The sequence below is a fragment of the Lichenostomus cassidix genome, chromosome W, assembly GCF_008360975.1.
Source record: "Lichenostomus cassidix isolate B80296 chromosome W, HeHo_3.0, whole genome shotgun sequence".
NCBI classification, from domain to species: domain Eukaryota; kingdom Metazoa; phylum Chordata; class Aves; order Passeriformes; family Meliphagidae; genus Lichenostomus; species Lichenostomus cassidix.
The window spans coordinates 7045235-7069289 of NC_139510.1; the positions used below are offsets into that span (position 1 = coordinate 7045235).

General features: G+C 40.9%; 1 protein-coding gene and 1 long non-coding RNA gene across 3 annotated transcripts in view; one reads left to right on the forward strand and one right to left on the reverse strand.

Annotated features, from left to right (window-relative positions):
• The window catches only part of LOC146425413 (zinc finger protein 131-like), a 37791-nt gene that overhangs the window by 12232 nt on the left and 1504 nt on the right, over nucleotides 1-24055 (reverse strand). Inside the window, exons 2-6 of one of the 2 annotated variants that reach the window (XM_085041603.1) lie at nucleotides 21759-21897; nucleotides 18178-18279; nucleotides 10112-10256; nucleotides 3902-4259; nucleotides 3577-3799 (exon numbers count right to left, since the gene is read on the reverse strand). In XM_085041603.1, coding sequence (XP_084897729.1) covers nucleotides 3577-3799; nucleotides 3902-4259; nucleotides 10112-10256; nucleotides 18178-18279; nucleotides 21759-21882 — 952 coding nt within the window. In that variant the 5' untranslated portion in view covers nucleotides 21883-21897. Of the gene's footprint in view, nucleotides 1-3576; nucleotides 4260-10111; nucleotides 10257-18177; nucleotides 18280-21758; nucleotides 21898-24055 lie in introns of both variants that reach the window. The other variant, XM_085041602.1, reaches the window with a different exon arrangement.
• The window catches only part of LOC146425414 (uncharacterized), a 442571-nt gene continuing 424561 nt past the window's right edge, over nucleotides 6046-24055 (forward strand). The window contains exon 1 of the long non-coding RNA XR_014846624.1: nucleotides 6046-6175. This is a non-coding gene — a long non-coding RNA (uncharacterized LOC146425414). The remainder of the gene's footprint in view (nucleotides 6176-24055) is intronic.

A 24055-nucleotide genomic window follows, 5' to 3' on the forward strand; every position in this document is an offset into this window, starting at 1 on the left:
TTCAAACTGAAAAGGAGTAGGTTTAGATTAGATATTAGGAAAAAACTCTTTACTGTAAGGAGGGTGAGGCCCTGGCACAGGTTGCCCAGAGAAGCTGTGGCTGCCCCATCCCTGGAAGTGTTCAAGGCCAGGTTGGACAGGGCTTGGAGCAACCTGGTCTAGTGGAAGGTGCCCATGGCAGGAGGGGCTGGAATGAGATGAGCTTTAAGGTCCCTTCCAATCTAGACCATTCTATGAATATTACAGAACAAAACTCACACCACAAACCTTCACCTGCCCTGCAATCTGGTCACATTAAAGAGTTAATTGAAGCAAGGCACAAGCCAGTTAAGGACAGATTTATTCTATTTTTACCCAAATTCTTTAACAATCTTCATATTCTGCCCAAAGTATCTGAAACTGACAATTCAAAGACAACAGTGGCAATATCCAAAGGCCAAAAAGACATTGTGTGACTTTTTGCACAGTGCAAATCAATGCTGTGACTTCAGCAGCAGCAATGGAAAACACAGAGAGCATATCAGCCTGCCTCTAACTCAAGAATTACGCTGGCGAGCTAAGAACTAAACTCCTCTGCTAAAGGTGACAACTTGCTTCTCTTCCCCCAGGTGTCATTAAACTATGAGTTTATAAAATCTCACTTAGATAAGATTTAAGAGGGAGGGTTCTTGGCCTGATCTAACAATTAATTTTTTTCTGTTTATGAGAACAGGTGAGATTTCACTTGCCAATCATAAGTAACTCACAGGACAGAAATTCTGATATAAGACAGTCCAATATTTTGCTGGACCTTTATAATCCTGCAGCCACAGGAAGGGGACTGCCCAAGAGAAAAAATTTTTATCCCAAAGACATTCATAACAACACAGTGACTTCTATTTGCTCAATATATAAGAAATACCAGGGAATTCACCCATAACCATAAAGCTGCCATATCATTATATTTAGATTTGGTTTAGAGAGAAATAGTAAGGTTTGTTGGGATTTTTTGTTTGGCTTTCTTTCTTTTTTTCTCCCCCAGAAACACAAAGGCAGGCATTTATCCAATGAACTTCTTGGGATCATTTATTCATGGTATATAAATAGAGTTCATTTATTCACTCCTATGGAAGATGTTATTTGCAGTTCAAAGTACACTTCCTGTGGAACATATTTTGGATTCATGAAGAATGGCAAAGATCTTGACTAATTTTTCCCAAGAAGTTTGTATAATCTGCATACAAATTACTTCAATTACAGAGTTTTCAGACATTGGCTGATTAATTTGGCTGCTTCAAGCACATCACTGGAACTGGAAGTAATTAGATTTCATGTGTGATACTTCCATCAATAAATATTTAGAAAGTACTCTGCCCCTCCTGTGATTTGCTAAGTTGCTTCATCCCTAAAATCCTTCTGACACAACAGCAATGAATATACTGTTATATTTGGCTTATTCTGTTAATCCTCCACAAACTTTTCTCTGAAAAGACTTTTGTCAGGTAGCTTGTATTTGGCTTGGTCATAATGGAGAAACACTCCCTGCTTCATAGGGAATAAGGATTTGCCAAAGAGTTTTCACAAATGCAACTTCTAAGGGGCCATTTGGAGTAGATTTGATGCAGTGTCATATACAGATGCAAAGAAGTTCCAATTAAAATGCTTTTGCAACAGCAAGCTGCAAAAGAAATAAGACTGCTACCCTCTATTAAATTCTTAGTGATGACTCATGACTGACATATTAAACAAAAACATCTGAAAGATCAGGACAACATATATTTTACATTCAGAGAGCTATCTATATAATGCTCAGTACCTATTCAGATAGTACAGACTTTTCAGTGACATGAAGAAATAGCATCTTAACCTCCCATATTATATAGAAGAAGCACAAGTAATTTTGTACTCAAAAGATACTGTTCAGATTTCAGAGAAAGATTTTACAGTAACAAAAGTCTACTATAGTCACTAGAAATGCTTTGCTGTGTTAATTAACAAAAGAAATTAAATCAGATGAGATGTCAAGAGCAAGGGGGTATTTTATGCCTAATGCATTTGCTCATACATTCTGTTAGCTAAAGAAACTCTTCAAAATGTATATTCCACTGAGAAGCTCATGGTTTAGATCATATTTCAACAAAAACATTTACTAGTAGAATTGTGAAAATAAGAGTGGTTCCTCAGTTTGGTACTGTCTTGCTTTGAAAGACAGGTGTCTGTTAAGAAAAGGTGGGAACCTCCCTTAGAATAGAGAATATGACCCCCCCTTCCCTCTGAATTATTATAACTTTGAAATCAAGGGCTTTCAGGAAAAGATATGGGGAAAGGAATAACAGTTCTTTAATAGTATCTATAACGAGGCAAACAAGCAACAACAGTAGCAACAACAAACCCAGAAACCCGGTGGCAGCCTGCTCTGAGCTGCCAGGCACCCTTCCTTTTGGTGCAGTTACGGTCACAGCCAGCAGGTGAGCTATTGAGCTCCCAGCTGGGCAGGGCAGGTGCGATGACTCCCGCGCAGCTGCAGGGGGCGCTGTGGCGCGAGGTTGGGCGAGCTTTCCTCAGGTAGTAATGGCAGACGAGCTGAATGGCGGGCTGCAGTAGGAAACCTCAGAGCATCCGGCTGGAACAGCAGGTCTGGCTCACCCGGGGCAACAAGCAAGAGGTAGCAGAAACTCCACAGCTGTGGCAAAAGCTGCGGTGTGTCCGGGCGGGTGGGGGATGCGGGGCCACGGTGTAGCAGAAAAGCAACCCGAGTCAGCGGCAGGAGAGTCGCCGGGCTAGGGAGCCGCAGCCGGACTCTTCCGCAGGGGGAAAGGCCTCCGGGTTTCCCCTGAGACACCCGAGTGGACGGTAAAGGTCCTCCCCAGTCAAATTTGGTGTTAATAGAAGACCCAGTTCAAACGGCTGCTCTTACACACGAAAGCTCACCCAGTAAGGAAGAAATGCAGATGCTGGGCTCCGGCGGTCACAGAGAACTCTCTCCTAGCTGCTGAAGCTCGGCTGTCTCCTCTGGCGCCCCGGAAGCAAGAGAGCAGGGACTGCCCCCAACTCTCTTTTTCTTAGCCTAGTTCCTCCTGATATTTCTCCTCCCCCCAGAGAACCTCTGGGACAGGAGGAGTGCAGCCAGGTGCCCTCCTCCCCAGAGCTTGGTAACTTCTTTTTTCTCTCTTAAGTACCGAGAGTTAAAGTGTCTTAGCAACAGATGGGACAAAAATTCCCGAAGAGAAAGGAAACAAAAGGTACAAATCATACCCTCCAACAGGTACTTTTAAAGAAAAAAAAAAAAACATGCTTTAAGAAATTATTTTGAAAGAAATACTTTAAGATTTAATAGACAAGAGAAAAGCTTCATTAGTGCTTCCTGGTTTTAGGCATCTATTTTTAACCACCTCAGTCCCTCAAAGTTTATATCAATGCAAAACAAAAAAATAAAAAAACAAACCAGCATTTTAGTTGCAACTACAAGCCAAGTATTTCTAGCACTCAGGGTTCATGAATTTTCTTCAGCATATTTTCTATTTCCCCAAAACATGCAAAACACCAAAACGCTAGATCCAAAGCCACAAGTACAGAGGACCATATCAGTGTTCTTACCTGTGTGCTTTCGGAGGTGCTCTTTAAAATGTCCAAAGTGATCAAACTGCTTATCACAGTATTGGCATATATGTATTTTCTTGCCAGGTCTTTGCTTCTTGCTAGCACCAACTTCATCAAGGTGGTGACAGGTGAGGTGTTGTTTCAAAGCACTCTCTCGTAGGTACCTTTTATTGCATATGTCACACTTGTAACTCTCAGCAGAGTGCGTTTTCATGTGTTCCTTAAAATGGTAAAACAATTTAAAAGAACGGTTACATTTCTCACAGTGGAATAAATTCTTCACATGTGACAGCTGAAGTTCCACAATTTCAATATCTTCTACCTGTTTGCACAAGGGATCAGTTGCACTACCACCTTCTTGAATCTGGCATTTTGTCTCTCCTTGACGATACTTACTGGTGATATCTGCCAAAAGAGCCAAAGCAGATTCATCTGATGTACCTGTTGTATGTATGTACTTTATAGATTGCTCTGCAGAAGCTACTTCAAGTGTTTCAATGCTGTCATCTTCCACTTCAATCGTCCCTTCGGCAATCTCAACCTCAATTTCAACAGGCTCTGCTTCTGCAGATGGCAGTGTTTCTGTGATTACATTAGACGTTTCAGCAATCATCCTCTTTTTTGCTTTATTTTTACCTTGCCTTTGATTTGATTCCAAGGGTGATGAATTTTCTTTGTTCCTGCAAAACATTTACATAAACATAGTGAGAAAGATTCTCTGAGCTTTTGCCCCCCTGCCACCAGCACAGGCACCTGTCTGTGGCTTCCAGGGCTGAAGGCTGAACTCTTAATTCCAATTCAAATTGTAGGTAACAGCTCTGGCCTGATGGCTTATCAGCTAAGCATGCATTTGAAACCAGCACAGAAACCGCTGAATCATCCCATGAAGGACCTTCACCTTGGAGGGGGCTTTGGGGGTCTCCAAAGACCACCAGGATATATGGAGCATGCGTGGTGCGCATGCTAATGATTTTAATGACTTCTGAGAAATGATTTGTATAACCACTCCTATCCTGAAGAATGTAATTAATATTCATGATTTTACCTATAACACTGTGTCTTTGGGGTACTGAGGTATGTGTGTTTGGTGGAAACAATTCCCACACATCCGGTGCACTGAATAAAGCAAATACCCACTTCTCTGACTTGGTCTCTGAAGTGTCTCTGAGCTCGATTGGGGCGAATCAATAGTTAAGATCCATAAGCACTTACATAACAATTCCTGCCTGATGCTGAGCTTCTGCATTAAACACTAGCTAGATGTTTCTCAAAGAAGCTGAATTATGAGTGACCACATAACCTGCACCCATTTCAGATGCTAATTTGTCATTAATCTATACTATTTACAGCTGTAGAATAGCCCAAAGCTGTGGAGCCTTTAACATAAGGTTATTAAAGTGTTTTAAATAGCTCCACTTGAATGATACAAAGCACCTATCAAGAAGAAAGGCCAGTGTGGTGGTTTTGATTGGTCCAAAACATCAGTAAAGTATTTTTAACATCTAGGAGAAATTTGAACTCCTCAGAAGCTGTTGTGGTAGGCCTGGGGAAGTGTCTGAGGGGTGGGGAGTGGCACAAAGATGTCTCCTGTGTGTCCTGTGTGAAAGTTCTGGAAGTTTTTTCATCAAGTCCAGCAGAGCCAATCTCTGATGGCTCTGAAGGTGATGGACATGCTGCCGGCCAAGTTTGGGGCAATTAGAGGTGCTGGTTACGCCTCTGTGAAAACATATTTAAGAAAAATTCAAAACAAAGTAGGCACACACTTCTTTGTAGTTGGAGGAGGAGGAGGTGGAGGTAAAAATATGTGAAGGGAGAACAACATGGAGACACCAAGGTCAGTGAAGGTGGGGGAGGAGGTGCTCCAGGCACCAGAGCTGAAAACACTCTGCTAGCCGTGGTGAAGGCCATGCGGGAGCAGGTGGTTCCCCTGTAGCCCATGGAGTCCACAGGAGTGCAGAAATCCACCCACAGCCCAGGCCAGAGGAGCAGGTGGATGCCTGGAAGAAGCTGTGATCCAGTTGGAGTCTCATTGAAAGAGTTAAAGCTGCAAAGGCCTTGCAAGGGAGAGAAAGGCCTTGCTCCTGGGATGGAAGCAGCCTGGCCTCAGCTCAGGAGAGTCTGCACAGCACCCTATGGACAAAAACTCATGTTGCAGCAGAATTTGGGCAGGATGTTGCTCGTGAGATTGGACCCACGCCAAAGAAGTTCCCAGAGGACTGTCTCTCGTGGGAGGAACCCCACGGCTAAGTAGAGGACCCCTCTTCCCTGATGGACTGACCAAAAAAAAAACCCCTTACCCTGCCCCCTGCCCATATTTTTGGTTTGGAAAGAGAGAAGGGGGGTGAGCGGAGAGACTGTTTCTTAAGAGGGTGGGGGTGAGAGCAGAGAAACTGCTGGAGAGAGAGAGAGAGATAAGGATAGATAGAGTATTTGTAGTAGAAGAATTGTGGTGATGAATAGATTTATGGACCTGCTCTGTGGACTGAGAAAATACCCAACACCCTGTCCCCCTACCCAAACTGTTGGTTGGAAGGAGGAAAGGGGGTGAATAAAAAATGGGTTCATAAGAGGGAGGGGGATGAGTGAACAAAATAGTGTATGAAAAGTTTATTTTTGCCTCCCATTTATCCTCCAACTCTGTTAGGTAATTAAATCACTTTGCAACTTTAAGTTTAGAGCCTGTCTGCCCTTTCTTCCGTGCGTCCTCCTACCAGTGTCCTATCTCACTTAACTCACGAGATTGGTGTGTGTTTTTACAGGTTTTTTTCTTTCCCCTATCCTGCATATCTGCAGCAGGAGAGAGCCAGAGTGTCAGCATTTAGTCAGGGTCAAACCCTGACAGCCAGTTAGCCTAATGGCATAGGTTTATATAAGAAATGTGAAAATCTGTACTTTGGCCTGCCTACTCAGAAATAAGATTCAAGTTCTTCCAACACTATTCACCTCTCAAGCTCTGGAGTGTATGCAATTGCCTGCAGCACTTACAGCTTCTTACAAAACACTACAGCTGTGACTTCACACAATTATTATAACATCTTGTACTTCAGGAAAATACACAGCTAACAGTTGTAATAAAAAGAAAAAAGCCAATGGGATGTGGATAGAATATTTTAATTTAATTTATCTGGGCTTAAGCACAGTCCTCAGCTCTGTTCCTCTTTTCCTTGTACCATAAATACACAATCCCCTTCCTCCAAGATGTCAGAGAAAGCATCCCATCTCAAACATAGACAGAGCTGACTGGGCCAATGCTTTCAAGTCACACACTCATGATTATCCATAGCACTTAGATGCTGGAGGTTTTACTACTGATTATAAGTTTTGAAAATGAGTGGCTATCTTCCTCTTAAATCAGACTGTAATCAGACTAATTTGTACTTTTACCTTCCTTTGAAGCCTGATAAATCCTTTTATGTAACCTACTCCCTATCACTTTCAGGTTTTCTAGTAATAGGGGTGATAAGGTTTTTTCCTCCAGTATCGGTATGTCATGCAGCAGAGATGTGTGGCTAATGACCTAATGCAGGACACAGCTTATTAAACTGCACCTTACTATATTCAGACACAGGAAGACAGAGCAGCTAAACTTAAGAGTTTCATCTAGGCCATATTTCTGATGTCTAGAAGGTGACTTTGCACATTACTGCAAGGAGCTCCAGAATCACGTACAAAAATAATAATCTGCTCAGCAAAGAGGAGACTACTGTCCTTGAGTACATTATGTGGCTCAGGTGTAAAACTGAATGGGGATACACACATACAATACACTGTACTTCAAGGAATAACAGCTAGTTGTTTTCCTTCAAGTCTAGATTATGTGCTGTGTAAATCGGATACATTACACAATGTTCCATAATAACCTCTACTTTATCTGAAGTTTCTTATGCTTGCCCCTTTTAGTCAAAGCTCAGCTAGAGGCACTGTATTGCAATTCATCCCCTTCCTACTGTGAAGGAGAAAACTGAGATTGACAGTGGTACTCATGTTTGTTTTTCTAACCAAAAATACCCAACCAAAAATCTATGAACAGTGGAAATAACTCTAAGAATAGACTGGCTTGCACATGTGTATGTGTGTGTGTGTGTGTGTGTGTGTGTGTGTGTTATTGGTAGCGGGGGGGGGCACAGAGGTGGCTTCTGAGAAAACTGCCAGAAGCTTCCACCATGTCCAGCAGAGCCAATCCCTGATGGCTCTGAAGATGGGCATGCCACTGGCCAAGCCTGGGCCAATTAGAGATGTTAGTAATGCCTCTCTGATAACATATTTAAGAAGAAATTCAAAACAAAGTAGGACACACAGTTTTTTCTATCCAGAGAAGAGGAGGTGAGAATATGTGAGGGAAACAACATGGAGACACCAAGGTCAGTGAAGAAGGAGGGGGAGGAGGTGTTCCAGGCACTGGAGCCGAGAATCCTCTGCAGGCTATGGTGATGACCATGGTGAAGCAGGCTGTCCCCCTGTAGCCCATGGGGTCTACAGGGGATGCAGAGATCAACTCACAGCCTGTGGGGGAGGTGCCCACACTGGAGTGGGTGGATGCCTGGAGGAGACTGCGATCCAGTGGGAGACCTGGTGGAGAGAGGGGGCCCCTGCTTCCAGGCTAGAGCAGCCTGTCCTTGGAGTACTGCACCACATGGACAAGTGACCCACGGCTCAGCAGTCTTTGGAGGACTGTCTGCCAGTGAGAACTCATGTTGCAGCAGTTTTGGGAGGACTGCTGCTTGTGAGATTGGAACCATGTTGGAGAAGTTTACGGAGAACTGTCTCCTGTGGGAGGGACCCCATGGCATAGCAGGGGAAGGACTCCTTTCCCTGAGCAGTGGAAGAAGATCTCGGGTGATGAACTGACCAAAACCCCCACACCCTGTCTCCCTGCACTGTCAGTGGGAAGAGAGGGAGGGATTGGGGGAAAAAAAAAAAGGTGTTTTTAAGGGTTTATTTTACTCATTATCCTCCTCTGACTCAGTTAGTAATAAATTTACTTAGTACCTCTAAGTTGAGCCTGTTTTGCCCTTGGAGTGTTTGCTCCTGGTCCTTATCTCAACTCATGACCCCTTTGTTAAATTTTTTTCTCTCCTCTGCCCAGCTGTGGCAGGGGAGAGCAAGTCAGTGGCTGTGGTGGGTGCCTGGTGGTTGGCCAGCATCAAACCATGACAGTGTGTTAAGCCAAACATTTATTTCCTTGTAACATAAGAATTACAGCATTTACTAGTGATGCATAACCAACAAACATACAATAGTGGGAATTAATTGCAGACTAGGCAGTTTAGCTTGACAGACTGATCTGAATCCCAGTTAAACAGTTCTACCAGTGTACACAGACTCAAACTGATACCAATTAGAACATAGTTTTTCAATTTCAAGTGTCTTAAATTTCTCAAGCAGACAGCAAAGGTCTGCTTTTCCCTAAATGAAAAAAAAAGTTCTTTTGGTGATACCATGTTTAATCTCAATAATGTCAAAAAAGGGTGGTGTTGGGGTTGGAGAGTAGAACTAGAAATGCACAATCCTATATTTTCTATTAAATAAACCCCAACATAGTTATTCAGCTCTGCTACCAATCAACAGAATAACTTGATTCCAAAAAACATAAAAACCACTGATGTTGGAAACCAAGTTTCCAGGGTACCGTGTCATGGAGGTTTTGTTTGTTTGGCTACTAGAGGAACTCAGTGTCAATGCCACTCTCCTTAGCTTAGTGTGTCTATGGGGAGATAAAGAAGAAACAACAGTCTTTCTTTAGCCTGAACACAAAGACTTTTCAACATGTCTAGAAGAGAAAGCAAGGATAATGGTAATGCTGGGAGGTATTTATTGCCCCTCCCCCTGCTTCATGACAGAAGAACAGTATAGCATACAGAAGAAATGAGAACATGACAGCACTGTGAAAGAGAAGGAAGGGGAAGAAAAATAGCATGATGGGAATGGCACCTGCTTTTCTCAGGTTGGAGTTTGGTAATGGATTACAGTTCCTTGTACTAGATAAAAGGTGCTAGATAAAAGGTGCTACAGCAACATTTGATTAAGTACTGATCCCATATAAAACCAATTATAACAACTACATTTGTTCAAGAAGTTTGAGAGACTAATTTTGCAACAAGAAGCTTTAAAATCACTGCCTATTCTCTTGAAAGCAGAAAGCTGCATGAAATCAAAAGAGCAGTGCTAACTTGTTAATATGGTCTAATTACCTGAGAGATATCATCACTGTACAGCCAGCTATCAATCACGTGCAGCCAGTCAGTACAGAGGCCTGGTATTAGTTATCACAAAGTCACAGCCCTACAATGTCTGCAACATTTACCAGCCATGTCACTTGTCATCAAGTTCTAGCCCAAAGAATGTGACATTAATTTTTTTAGCCTGCATAATTCTGACCCATATCTTATAGTAGAAGAGTATAGAATACCACATGAGTTTAGGAGGTTTCAGGATTAAGAAGAGCACTGCAAAATACTGGCAGCTGTCATAAAAGGATTCTTAAGGCTCAACATTTCAGTGTCGGGAAAAAAAAAGAGGTTTATGTGTTTACCTGATTTCAAGTGCTTTGATAGCTTCTAACATCTGTAGATACTCAGCTGCTTTCCAAACATCATTTGCTTCTTCCTCACCTTGGACCATTAGTTTTGCTGTATAGGTGAACTCAATTAGGTGACGAAATGCCATGTTACTTACACCTGTTTACAAGCAAGAAACACAGCCTCTTTTAACAATTCTTCATTCTTTCACACTTGCCTGCTCACAGTACTCCAATAGCCAGTTTCATGAAGATGTCACCCTCGAAAAGCTCACATTGGAATTAAAAGTCTACTATAGAAACAGGTGAATCTGGAACAACTAGAGAGTCATTCCATGACAAAGATAAAAAGAAGGGTAAGATGGACAAAAAGCTACTTGTATAAAATAAAAAAGTTCAAATTTAAATATATATCTCTCTCTCAAGAGATCTTTGAGCAGCAAGTTACCAGAAGCTGAATTGCTCCAGGAAAATTCTCCTTACCTACCAGGCAGTGTAAGGGTCGATCAAAGAATCGAGTTCTGTCTCAACATTTCTCATCAGAAACTACAGGTGCAGGACTTACGCAGAGAATGCTTTGTACTTACCTGAAGCTGGTACGGAACGAATGCTTTGCACCTGCCTGAGTTGGTACAGAACAAAGGCCTCGTGCCTGCCAAAGCTGGTACGCAACAAAGGCTTTGCACCCGTCGCCCTGACACCCATTGTGAAAAACCTGCCGACCATGCCTCGGACACTCCTCCCTTGGCCCTGCCAAGTGGAGTTTGGCATATCTCCACAAGAATTAAGGGGGAGCAAAGGCGGGTCACAAGGAGGGACCAGGTATATGGACTAGCATAAAAGACAGCTCTGGAGTGACTGAACTCCGAAGATCTTCCCCACTGAAAGATCACATCGATCTTTGCAGAGGCAAAAGAACGCCTACTGACCGGTGTGGCAGGACACCCCCCTCCGCCTTCGGTCCCAGGAAATGGATGGCTCAGATTAGGTTGATAACCTAATCAAGGACTACCTGGTGCTGGCGACTGAAAGTCTGAAAAGACACTCCCCTGTGGAATGCAGAGAGAATGTGAGCAAATTTTCAGTGACTACAAATACACACTTTTATCCTATAAAAAGCTCACGAAAACTCAGAAAGCTAGAAGCTTTCTACATGGACACTAGAACATGAAGTAAGGCCTCTCCCCAGGGATGGCGCAGCCCTGTGGTTACTTCCCGAGGGATTGGGTGAGGATGCTGATGTATCTCCAAGCTCCAAAAATTGGATTTGGTAAGATCATCGAGTTTCCTAAATTGTATTATTCCAGCTAACTTATAGGTACCTTTCTTAACTTGCATTTCAGCTAGCTCAAGCAAGCATTTCTTAACTTGCATTATCGTTCAAGCAAGCATTTCTTGCGTTTTTAACTATCTTTATAGTTCAAGCAAAGTTTTACCCCATAATTGCATCTTTAGCTACCATAGTGTTGCAATTATGTATTCACTGTGTGTCTATGTGTGTCAATCTGTTCTATGTTTGTATGTTTGTTATGTTCTGTGTCAAATAAATGGTATTTTTAGACAAATCGGCCAGATATCAAAGAATCTTGCGAACGGGACTAAGTCTTGGGGAACTAGCTGTCTTAAAGCCTGTCAAACTGCAAAAGCACATAAATCTCCTCTCTCCCATGCAAGACAAAATGGCGTAGTCGGCAGGATGTCTGGCGTACGATTTAAGAAATTAACAGCTAAAGAGCTAACATGTTATTTTACGGAGGCACAAAAATTCACATAGCCATGAGTAACTCTCTATATTGTGTAGTATATGAGTGTTTAGCTTCTTTGTTCTGTTATCTCTTACGTCTAACAAACCATTTTATATGAAACCTAAATCAACCATCATGACACTGGGTGTAGAGAGTGCTGGTCACTCTAAAAATAGATTAAATGCCGATTGCCAAAGGCCTAGGTAATCAGCAAAAAATCTATCAGCCCTCTGTCTATAAGCAAAATGTGTAACAAACAATCTTCAGCAAAAACTTACAAAACACAGATGTTACACTCTGCTGGTGAGAAACTAGCTTAAAATGAGGATAAACCCTCTGATGAAATTACATAAAGCACAAAACTTGCTGAAATTAACGAATCTCTCATGTACTTGCTTTATATCTAAAAATTGCTTGTAATTAGTAAACAGAAATGATAAAAGAAATTCCAGAGTTAATAACCCCACCTGGGAATAAAATTATAAAATTCAGAAAAACTCTGATGAAAATTAATGATTCTAATGTTAAATTGAATCCTCACAAAAGCATAAAAACCCCTATCTCTAAAAAGAAGAAAATCTCTTTAGCACAAACAGTGTGTGGGGGGGAAGCGGAGAAACAAACTCCTCCGTTTCAAAGAAAAAAAAAACCTCTTAGCAAACTTCCAACCCCCTCTCCCCCATCTCTCTCTCTCTCTCTCTTGCGTTTCTACATACCTTTCACAAACCTCTAATTCCTGGATTTACTCATTTCTTCCCGTATGTTATCAATATGCTTTAAAATCTCTGGCGTGTGTATGTAGTGTGTGTGAAAATGTATAAAATTAAATCATGTCGACATGTATCTCGGGGACGCCCGTATGATATAAAAAGTTGTGAATGTGAGAGTAAGGCAAGAAAGAATGAGTGTTGAAAACGGTTTTTTTAAATGCTACATCTTCCTGGCTTTCTGTATACTTCTTTCTGTATACCTCTAACATCCCCTTAAAAACTCCTGTGCCCTTTTTGTGCTAGATTTTAGCAGTTGCAAAGGGAAACATAATTTCTTTTTACTTTACCTGTTTGGTTTAAAAGTGAAGCAACTAAGATGCTTCCCCCACAAGGGCTATTCCGGGAACAGCCAAAGCTAAGTTTTAAAATGCAAATGAGCCATTGATAAGACAAAGGGCAATTAGAAGCCGCTTCTTAGTAGAAGAAAAAGCTGCAAAACCAGTTTTCCTGTCCCTCACTCCAAGCTAACTTCATTTGCATACTAAAAGCAGAGATATCTCTCTCTCTACATTACAAGAAAAAGTAAGTAAAAAGAAAAAAAAAAACCCCACTGCAACATGTATTTTAAACTCTTAAAATCAGAGTTGTTTAGTTTTAAACTAAAAAATATACTAATAAGTAATTAAAAGCTATCTAATCAAAGAAGAAAACCAGAAAAGTATATAATTGATTAATTAGCAATTTTAAATTGGTGCCACATAGATTGTGAGCAAACATTAACACATAAAGAAAGAAAATTTAGTTTTACTAAAAGATCTAAATTGTTGTTTCTACAAACTTCAGTTCTAACAAACCCTCTAAGTTTGTGAGATGATAAATTTAATAAATGAGTAAAAATTAATTAAATTAATGCAACTAACTACAACTATATCACCTTATATATCAAAATAAAAAAAAATAATTTAGAGTAAAATCTCTAAAACATCTAACAATTATGTTTAAGTTTTTTTTCCAAACAAAGCCAGACCCAGTAAAATCTTGCAGACAAATAGTCCTGGCTTACCCTAAATTCTAAAGTAAAAGTATATAGTTTACTAATGCTTCAGCCAAACATATTGGTGTTGTGTATGAAGTGCAGAGCAGTGACTCTGAATATTGAATATGAAAGAAAGTTTTGGAAAGTGCATAAGTGAGAGAGTTAAGAGCTGTGTTGCTAGCAATAAAGAAAGGAACAGGGAAAGTGTGTGTAAACTTTTGTGCTGTGTGGGCTGGAGTTGCACAGTGGTTGTGTCAGTGGCAAGTGCTGAATGGCAGGTAAGTGAGAAGAGCAGTTTGGCAGAAAAGAGATTGAAAATGGCTATTAGCTGAAGCTCAAAATCGAAAAAATCCAAATAAACTGAGTTAAAACGCATCCAAATGACCACACATTGCAATAATTTTGAAAATCTATCCCAAATTGGGATTGTACCAATGATGCTAACAAATGCTCGGGGGCCCATGGCCTAAGTAGCTGCTGATTCTTATAACTACCAGCATAAAATCAACTCCCAATGAGTGTTTCCCCTATAACAAATCTGGTTTTGCTGAGAGCAAAACTCTTATTTCCTCGCAAACCGCCCTGCACTGCCCCCGTCTGACAGCAGTGAAAATAGCGACGTATTTCCAACTATAGGCCAAAAGGGGGAATAACAATTCTCAAAAAAAAAAAGTATCTATTATTGCTTAAATCGTGTTGATTTCATTGCTCTATTAACCTTGAATGTTTAAGTATACTTTCACGAGATAAAAGCTAGGTGTACCTGAATGGAAAAGACAAGCTGCTCAAGCAACAAGAGAAGAAATCTCATCAAGCAGCAAGAAAAGCCTGTTTACTACCTACACAGCTAAAGAAATGAATTAAACCTCCTGAACTCCTGCAAGCGAAGAAGCCAACTCCAGACAAAGAAACCATACTGGACTGCATAGTAACTAATGAGTTTACTGTAACTAAAATATTCATTGTAATATTGTTTGCATTTTCCTTATGCTTACAAGTTATTGTTTACAGTAATGCATTATGGCTAATCAGCCATCTCAACAAAATTGTAACAAAACCCTAATAATTGTTAAAGCCTCTGTATATACAGATGTCTAAAAACACCAAAAGTAGCTTCACACCAAAAAATGAAGTTACCTAAATGTATCTGTCAAATTATAGTAAAAATCTATTCCGTGTCATTCATATCTAAACATAGCTAAGACAACCTGTTAACCACACACTAGTGTGCCTATTCCAAACAATATAAAACACTACTAGCTTTGTAAAAATAAAGCTAAAAGAATTTTCTAATATTAATGTTCATTAATGATATATAAATTGTATACCAAAAATTTGCAAAAATTAAAACCAACAAAAGTATATAAATCAAATGATGACCATCTTCTCTAAAAAGAAAAGCCTCAAAAAGAAAACCTTATTTAGTACTATTGGAGTACTAAATGATTCAATGATCTTATTATTTCAAATAATGTTTTTGTGTATATATATATCTTATCTAATTTCTGCAAGTATTACCTTAGTATATCTATGACTGATTGTCACAGTGGGAAAAATTTCATCCTAAAATATAACTCAAATTACAAAATCAATTTTAATTCTGCCAAAAATAAAATATAAATTCCCAAATGGAATTATCTTCCAAATAATTAAAACAATTAATTCTCATTACATCTTTAACCCCCCTGAGACAATCAAATCAATTAATATGTGTATGTGTATTACTTAAAAATGTTGTAGAATTGTCTAACATTTAACATGTTAAGCAAAAACAGGTGAAACACTGAAGAAGAAGGCTGAACTAAAGACCACAAAAGAAGTAAAAAAATCGCCAACCACTGACTACTCTTCTTCGTTCCTGATTTGCATCACATCCTCCTATGACCTTGAGATTCAAGGGGTGGAAATAATCTACCCTACATGAACTTATATCAACATAACTAACTTGTTAAATTGTCTCCAATTACTATGGACATTCTAAAGTTAATGTCATATTTTATGATCTCTTAGTTGTTACTACTGATGTTTCTTTTATATATATATTCTGTTACATAATCTACTACATAAACCCATAAACTGAAGCAACAGCAAATGCTTCCTATTAACATAGACAACATTCCATTAAAGAATAATACAATTTAGAAACACAATGTATACTAAAAATTTAACAATAATACATATATTAAAACGTGAGTGCTTTTTATAGCATGGAGGCAAGAGACACCTGCACTGTCACTTCATGATATAAAAGTTGTGTCTTTTAGTCACAGGGGTGGATTGTGGCAGGACACCCCCCTCCGCCTTCGGTCCCAGGAAATGGATGGCTCAGATTAGGTTGATAACCTAATCAAGGACTACCTGGTGCTGGCGACTGAAAGTCTGAAAAGACACTCCCCTGTGGAATGCAGAGAGAATGTGAGCAAATTTTCAGTGACTACAAATACACACTTTTATCCTATAAAAAGCTCACGAAAACTCAGAAAGCTAGAAGCTTTCTACATGGACACTAGAACATGAAGTAAGGCCTCTCCCCAGGGATGGCGCAGCCCTGTGGTTACTTCCCGAGGGATTGGGTGAGGATGCTGATGTATCTCCAAGCTCCAAAAATTGGATTTGGTAAGATCATCGAGTTTCCTAAATTGTATTATTCCAGCTAACTTATAGGTACCTTTCTTAACTTGCATTTCAGCTAGCTCAAGCAAGCATTTCTTAACTTGCATTATCGTTCAAGCAAGCATTTCTTGCGTTTTTAACTATCTTTATAGTTCAAGCAAGGTTTTACCCCATAATTGCATCTTTAGCTACCATAGTGTTGCAATTATGTATTCACTGTGTGTCTATGTGTGTCAATCTGTTCTATGTTTGTATGTTTGTTATGTTCTGTGTCAAATAAATAGTATTTTTAGACAAATCAGCCAGATATCAAAGAATCTTGCGAACGGGACTAAGTCTTGGGGAACTAGCTGTCTTAAAGCCTGTCAAACTGCAAAAGCACATAAATCTCCTCTCTCCTATGCAAGACAACCGGGACCCCAGAGACAACAGACGTCTGTGGACCCGTGGTGGTAGCTATAGCCCCCTTCCCTTTCCTCCCCATCTTTTCCCAATTTTCTCTATCTCTCTCTATCACAGGCCGCTTTACGGGCTAAATTAATAAAGTTCCCCTTTGGATTGAAATTTAACTCCCTTGACTTGTTGGATTTTGTGCTTTCTTTTCTTTTTGCACTCTGAGATCATAGCTGGTATGAACCATCATGCATCTGCTTATAAGTGGACCATGACAGGCAGATATTGTTCCACATCTATCCTGTTCTTGTACCCCAGCCAAGGTATCTTTTTATTTTTAATTATTCTTCAGGGGAAGTTTTTTCCAGTGGCAATAGCTACCTGTACTGGTTTTGGTTGGGACAGAGTTAAATTTCTTCATAGTAACTAGCATGGGGCTATGTTTTTGATCCGTGCTGAATCATAGAATGGTTTGGGTTGAAAGGGACCTTAAAGATCATCTAGTTTCAACTCTCTGCCATGGGCAGGGACACCTTCCACTAGACCAGGTTGTTCCAAGCCCCATCCAACCTCGCCTTGAGCACTTCCAGGGATGAAAAGTCCACAACTTCTCTGGGTAACCTGTGCCAGGGCCTCATTATCCTCACAGTAAAGAATTTTTTCCTAATATCTAATCTTAACGTACTGTCTGTCAGTGTGAAGCCATTCCCCCTTGTCTTATCACTCCAGGCCTTTGTAAATAGTCTCTCTCCATCTTTCCCATAGACTCCCTTCAGGTACTGGAAGGCCCCAATTAGGTCACCCTGAAGCTTCTCCAGGCTGAACAATCCCAATTCTCCTAGCCTTTTCTCATAGCAGAGGTGCTCCAGCCCTCTGATCATCTTGGTGGCCTTCTCTGGACTTGCTCCAACAGGTTGATGTCCTTCCTGTGCTGAAACAGTGTTGACAACACACTGATGTTTCAGTTACTGCTGAGCAGTGCTTACACAGAGCCAAGACCTTTACTGCTTCTCACGCTGCCCCACCAGCAAGTGGGCTGGGGGTGTGTGGGCAGTTGGTAGCAGACACAGCCAGGACAGGTGACTCCAATTGGCCAAAGGGATATTCCAGACCATATGACATCATGCTCAGTATATAAAGTGTGTGTGGGAGGCAGGTGGAGGGGCCACTGCTAGGGGATTGGCTAGGCATTGGTCAGTTGGTGGCAAGCTACTGTTTTAACTTGTATCACTTGTCTTCCTTGGTTTTTTTCCTCTTTCTTTTCTCTTTTACTTATAATTTTTACAAAATTACTATTTCTTTTTAATTATTAAACTGGTTTTATCTCAATCCACAAGTTCCTTTCTCACTTTTACCGTTCTGATTCTCCCCCCCATCCCACTGGTGGAAAATGAGCCAACCTGGCTCTGTAGTGCTTAGTTGCCAGTCAGGGTTAAAACACATTACCTCACAACTCAAGAGCTGATATCTAGAAAGCCAATTAATATGATCAAGCATGCATTTAAGCCCATACCGGGGATACTACATTAATTTTGAGCATGGACACACAACTCTGAACGTTTTAATTTGCATTAATCAGACTACCTTCAATCTCCACCAAGGGCTCCTGAGTGAAATCTTGGAAGAATTTGTAGAAGAACTGGCTACAGGCAGCAAGAACAGCCTTGTGAGCTTTGAAATGGTGACCTACAAAGAGAAAAAATTTGGTTTAGGATAACACCTTCTTTACTCATGCTGCAAAATAAGTGCAGATGCAGAGAAGAGAACAGCTGCAGAATCACCCAGTCTACAAATCTATTCCAGCAGCACATAGTCACTTAGCATGTCTCCTTGTAACATGGGATACCACTGCAGCTAGCCTGTCCCATCTTATGCAGATCCTTGCTGACATCATTGACCTTGTTGAAACTCTGCAATTCAATCAGCTGAAGGACTCACTCGAGTGTTTCTCTTCTCAAATATTTAAGCTGTGGGAAATTCCTGTTCAAACGTTTTCCTGTGTGTCTTGGGCTCAGCTCTCAGATTTATCCAAGCTCTCCTTGGTTTTTGCTGCTCTTACACATGCATGTATTTAATCATCACTTCTGCCAGCATAAAGATCCCTGCAGAACAGAAGAGGTTTAGCTCTGTTCTTCCTGTTTACCAGACTGTATATTCCCCATCACGGTGTTGCCTTCTCCCTGGTGCAGGCATGAACATTCAGAAGGCTCCATGGGACAGAGGTAAGAAAACCAACATGTATGAGAACTACACAGCCGCACAAGAAAACAGTTTTGAGCTCAACACATGGATTTGGTAATACTAGAGCAGGAACAAACATTCAGGATAAGTTTTGTGCAAGTGTTGTCAGTGAAACTACAGTGATTCCAAAGAGTAATTTTTTTCTTTATTTGCTTACTTTTTTTTCTAATCCAGGCTCTGTAGGTCCCTTTTCTCTCAAGTGAATTCTTGCTGTCATTTTAAGGATCAGGAAGTACTCCTTTACCTAGGTCTGTCCTAGTGGACACTGCCTATCTGCATTGAAGTGTTCATTCTAAGACATGTTTGGGATAAGAAGCAATCTTAGGTGATCTATCAGACACCACTTTTCTAGTGAGATAATAAGCATTTGCATCTCCATCTTCCTTTTCAACTAATACTTATTGTGGTGGTTTAGTTTAGCCCAGAACATCAGCAAGGTATTTTTAACATCTAAGAGAAATTTAAACCCCTCAAAAGCTGTTGTAGTAGGCCTGAAGAAGTGTCTGAGGGGTGGGGAGTGGCACAAAGATGTCTCCTGTGTGAAGATTCTGGAATTTTTTCACCAAGTCCAGCAGAGCCAATCTCTGATGGCTCTGAAAGTGATGGACATGCTGCCGGCCAAGTGTAGGCCAATTAGAGGTGCTAGTTATGCCTCTGTGAAAACATATTTCAGAAAAAATAAAAAAAAAAAGTAGTCACGCACTTCTTTTTAGCTAGAGGAGGAGGAGGAGGTAAAAATATGTGAAGGGAGAACAATATGGAGACACCAAGGTCAGTGAAGAAGGTGAGGGAGGAGGTGCTCCAGGCGCTGGAGCTGAAAACCCTCTGCTAGCTGTGGTGAAGACCATGGGGGCAGCAGGTGGTACCCCTGCAGCCCATGGAGTCCATGGGGTACAGAAATCGACCCACAGCCCACACCAGATGAGCAGGTGGATGCCTGGAGCAAGCTGTGAGCCAGTTAGAGTCTCATTTAAAGAGTTAAAGCTGCAAAGGCCTTGCAAGGGAGAGAAAGGCCTTGCTCCTGGGATGGAAGCAGCCTGGCCTCAGCTCGGGAGAGTCTGCACCTTATGGACAAGAAGACTCATATTGCAGCAGAATTCAGGCGGGATGTTGCTCGTGAGATTAAACCCACACCAAAGAAGTTCCCAGAGGACTGTCTCTCGTGGGAGGGACCCCGTGGCTAAGTAGAGAACCCCTCTCCCTGATGGACTGACCAAAAAACAAACCCCTTACCCTGCCCCCTTCCCATGTTGTTGGTTTGGAAAGAGAGAAGGGGGGGTGAGCAGAGAACAGCTTCTTAAGAGGGAGGGGGTGAGAGCAGAGAAACTGTTTTAAGAGAGAATGAGCAGAGATAAACAGTATTTGTAGTAGAAGAATTGTGTTGATGAATAGATTTATGGACTTGCTCTATGGACTAAGACCCTGCCCCCTGCCCATGTTGTTGTTGGTTTGGAAGGAGGGAGAGGGTGGTGAGCAGAGAGACTGCTTCTTAAGAGAGAGAGGGGGTGAGAGCAGAAAAACTGTCTAGAGAGAGAGAGAGATAAGTAAAAATAAAGAGTATTTGTAGTAGAAGAATTGTGGTGATGAATTGATTTATGGACCTGCTCTATAGACTAAGAAAATACCCCACACCCTGCCCCCTACCCAAGCTGTTGGTTAGAAAAAGGGAGGGGGGGTGAATAAAAAATAAGTTCGTAAGAGGGAGGGGGGGTGAGTGAACAAATAGTGTATGAAAAGCTTATTTTCACCTCTCATTTATCCTCCAACTCTGTTAGGTAATTAAGTCACTTTGTAGCTTCAAGTTTGAAGCCTGCTTGCCCTTTTCTTCTGTGCCTCCCCTCATCCATGTCCTATCTCACTTAACTCATGAATTTGGTGCTTGTTTAACAGTTTTCTTCCTTTCCCCTCTCCTGCACGTCTGCAGCAGGAGAGAGCAGAGGTGTCTGGCATTTTGTCAGGGTCAAACCCCAACACTTATGTCTTTAGAACATATAGAAAAAGATAAGTGAGTTGTTCTACCCTATTTTAACTATAGATTAAAATAGTAGGCAGATACCAGAGAAGCAAGAAGGCAACCTTATTTCAAGATGGGTATTCTTTTTTTTCTTTTTAAATAATCAACCAATATTTGTACACGTTCAGCCCCTTGTTTGGAAGCGGCTCCCTACTCTCCCCGTCTACTCCACTCTCATGAAACCCCACCTGGAGCACTGCATCCAGGTCTGGAGTCCTCAGCACAAGAATAATGTGGACTTGTTATAGCAGGTCCAAAGGAGGCCACAAAGACGCTCACAGGGCTGAAACACCTCTCCTATGAAGACAGGCTGAGAGAGTTGGGGCTGTTCAGCCTGGAGAAGAAAAGGCTCTGAGGAGACCTTATAGCACCTTCCAGTGCCTAAAAGGGGCTTATAAAAAAAGAGAGTGACCATTTACATGGGCAGATAGTGATAGCACAAGTGGGAATGGTTTTAAACTAAAAGAGGGGAGATTTAGATTAGATGTTAGGAAGAAATTCTTCCCTGTGAGGGTGGTGAGGCCATGGCACAGGTTTCCCAGAGAAGCTGTGGCTGCCCCATCCCTGGAAGTGTTCAAGGCCAGGTTGGATGGGGCTTGAAGCAACCAGGTCTAGTGGAAGGTGTCCCTGCCCATGGCAGGGGGTTAGAATCAGATGAGCTTTAAGGTCCCTTTCAACCCAGGCCATTCTGGGATTCTATAAAAAGCAGAAGCAAAATTATTAATCTCTGCTGGAGACTCTGTTCAGCCCAAGATTAATAACTGAAACTCTGCAAGCAACTCACACACCAATATAGAGCCAAGAATGTTAGCAGCCCAGTTTGACAGTAGACCTGTGACAAACCCAACAGCTTCCCAGCACAGCTTTCAGAATTCTCTGGATACCAACTGGTTCTGAGGTGTATACATACCATCAACAATCAGTGTGATATCTGTAAACTGGTCCTGCTCACGTTGTTCATTCAGTCTATCCAAAATAACTTTATAGTGTTCAGGGAATTCCTGGATACATTCCATAATTTCTTCAGCTTCCATGGCAAAATGATTAGTCTGCAAAAGAGGTGGTAGGACAGTAAGAATACTGTGCCACTTAGAAAGTACTATGCACGGTCAGCTTATTATACAAACATGAACTAACTAGCACTTTTGAGAGACTACAAAACCAATGGAAACACCAAACTGTCTTGGTAACAGGTTTACCTGATTTTAGCTGTCAGGTAGGAAACATGAGGGTTAATGAAGTATGACCTTATTTATACACATGAAGAAACAGTCAAAGTTGGTAAATGCATTTCTTTATTCTACAAATTCAGCAGGGACTCACCTCACTCAAAGCAAATACTTCAGGGATGTAACATCTCCAGACCTAACTATTTTCCATCTCGGCAGCATAATGTCAGAATCTTTATAGTTACTTCTTGCAATTCTACCAATCCTCTTTGTGAAAGAATGGTTCTAAAATTGTTCATACTTAAGTCACATTTTGTATCTAGTAAACACAAGATGTTTACTTCCTTTAAAAAAGGTTGTAATAAAACAGCACTTTTCAGCTTCTGGGTACACAGGAGTTGCCAGGGATTTAATGTGTTGTCACACCCAGTAGCAAAGAGCTTATTCACCCAGGCTTCTTACACTTCTCCCCCTACAAGGTGAAATATTATTTGCCAACTTTTTAAAGAGACACGTAGACTTGAAATCTCATGGCTCTTCCTCCCTTATACAACAAACATAGCTGGGGGTGGGAGTTGCAGAGATCCTCAAAAACTTGAAAAAGTTTAGCAGAAGTCTGTGCCTGTGGATGGGACACAGAGGGTATGCTGCTGATGCAAAAGAATCTCTGGAGAGAGTTCAAATGCTTCAATGAAAGCATTTCACAAATTAACTCTGGGCAAAATTACTTCAGATCTGTGCAGCAGCACTCATCTTCAACTTCCACATTCACATGGCTCTCCCACTGCGAATGCCACAGAAAAAGCAAAGACACTTCAAAGTCACATTAATGCAGAAACTTTGTTTCTTTTCATAGTCTAACTCACTTTGAAGAACATATGGTTTCTGAGAGAAGATGGTCATTAGGCTTGAATGAGTTTTATAGTGAAGGGTATGTCTCAAATTCCTTTATTGTTGTAATTAGTATGGACAAAAGGAAGAAAATTAGGAGAGCAGCTAGTATCAAGCCAAACATTGAATATAGACATGGAAAATTAAGGTGTGGCAAAAAAGCAGTTTTCTTTAGAGTGCTAGAAGAAACTAGATAGCAGGTGTTCCCTTAACTTGTGCAGATTTTTTGTGTGATTGGAATTGAAAAGTCCTGAGCTGATGCCACCATGCTTGCTAACACCCCAGTGCAGCTGTGAAAATTCTACCTTGCTTTCAATAAACACACACTGAAGAATTACCTGGTTATGATAAAAGCAAAGTTATTGTCTTATGACTAACAGACATCAAGTAAAGTGTGGAATTCCTATTTGTACCACAAAACACACTCTTACTTGCATCTCAAAAAAAACTGTCCTACAGAGAAATCATTTTGCCAAGAGATGGAAAAGAGCAGAAGCAACTGCTTAAGGAAGTCTAGTTCTATCCGTTATCACTGCTTTGCTGAGCAGGTGCTGAAACACATATCAGGATCTTGTGAGGGCAAGAGAGAAAGTGAGGTTGAAGGAAAAGAATGCTGCTGCCTTCATCTGTAATGATGGATCTAAGACAGATGATCAGCATCTTTCTTCCACCCATCATTCCATAAAGTTTCATGTAGAAAGTTGTCAGCCATTTACTTCACTGTTTAATTTTTCTTGCCCATTTTTGACACATTGTACATTGATAGATGACTTGCAGTTAAAAGTGTTATTCCCTTAAAGTTAAACCAAACAAAATTTCAACCTCAAATTTCCTTATTTTCACCTATCCAGAATTTACTTCCAAATTGAGTGTTTATAAGATCTTATACCCCCCAAAATAACAGAGCAAGCCCCCCAATCTAAGAAATTTTTGTTTCAGTCTCTCAGAACACTAAAAATCACAAATAAAAAAAACAACTTACGATAATTTATTGTCCTGAATTAGCAAAAGACTAGTGAAAAAAAAAAGTGAATTTATCACCCATCTAAATACAGTTGCAGCACTCATTGAATCTTCTCATTTTAAACTCAGTGATATTGCAAAAGAAAGCCCAACAGAACAGCATATGTTCAATGAGAGCATGACT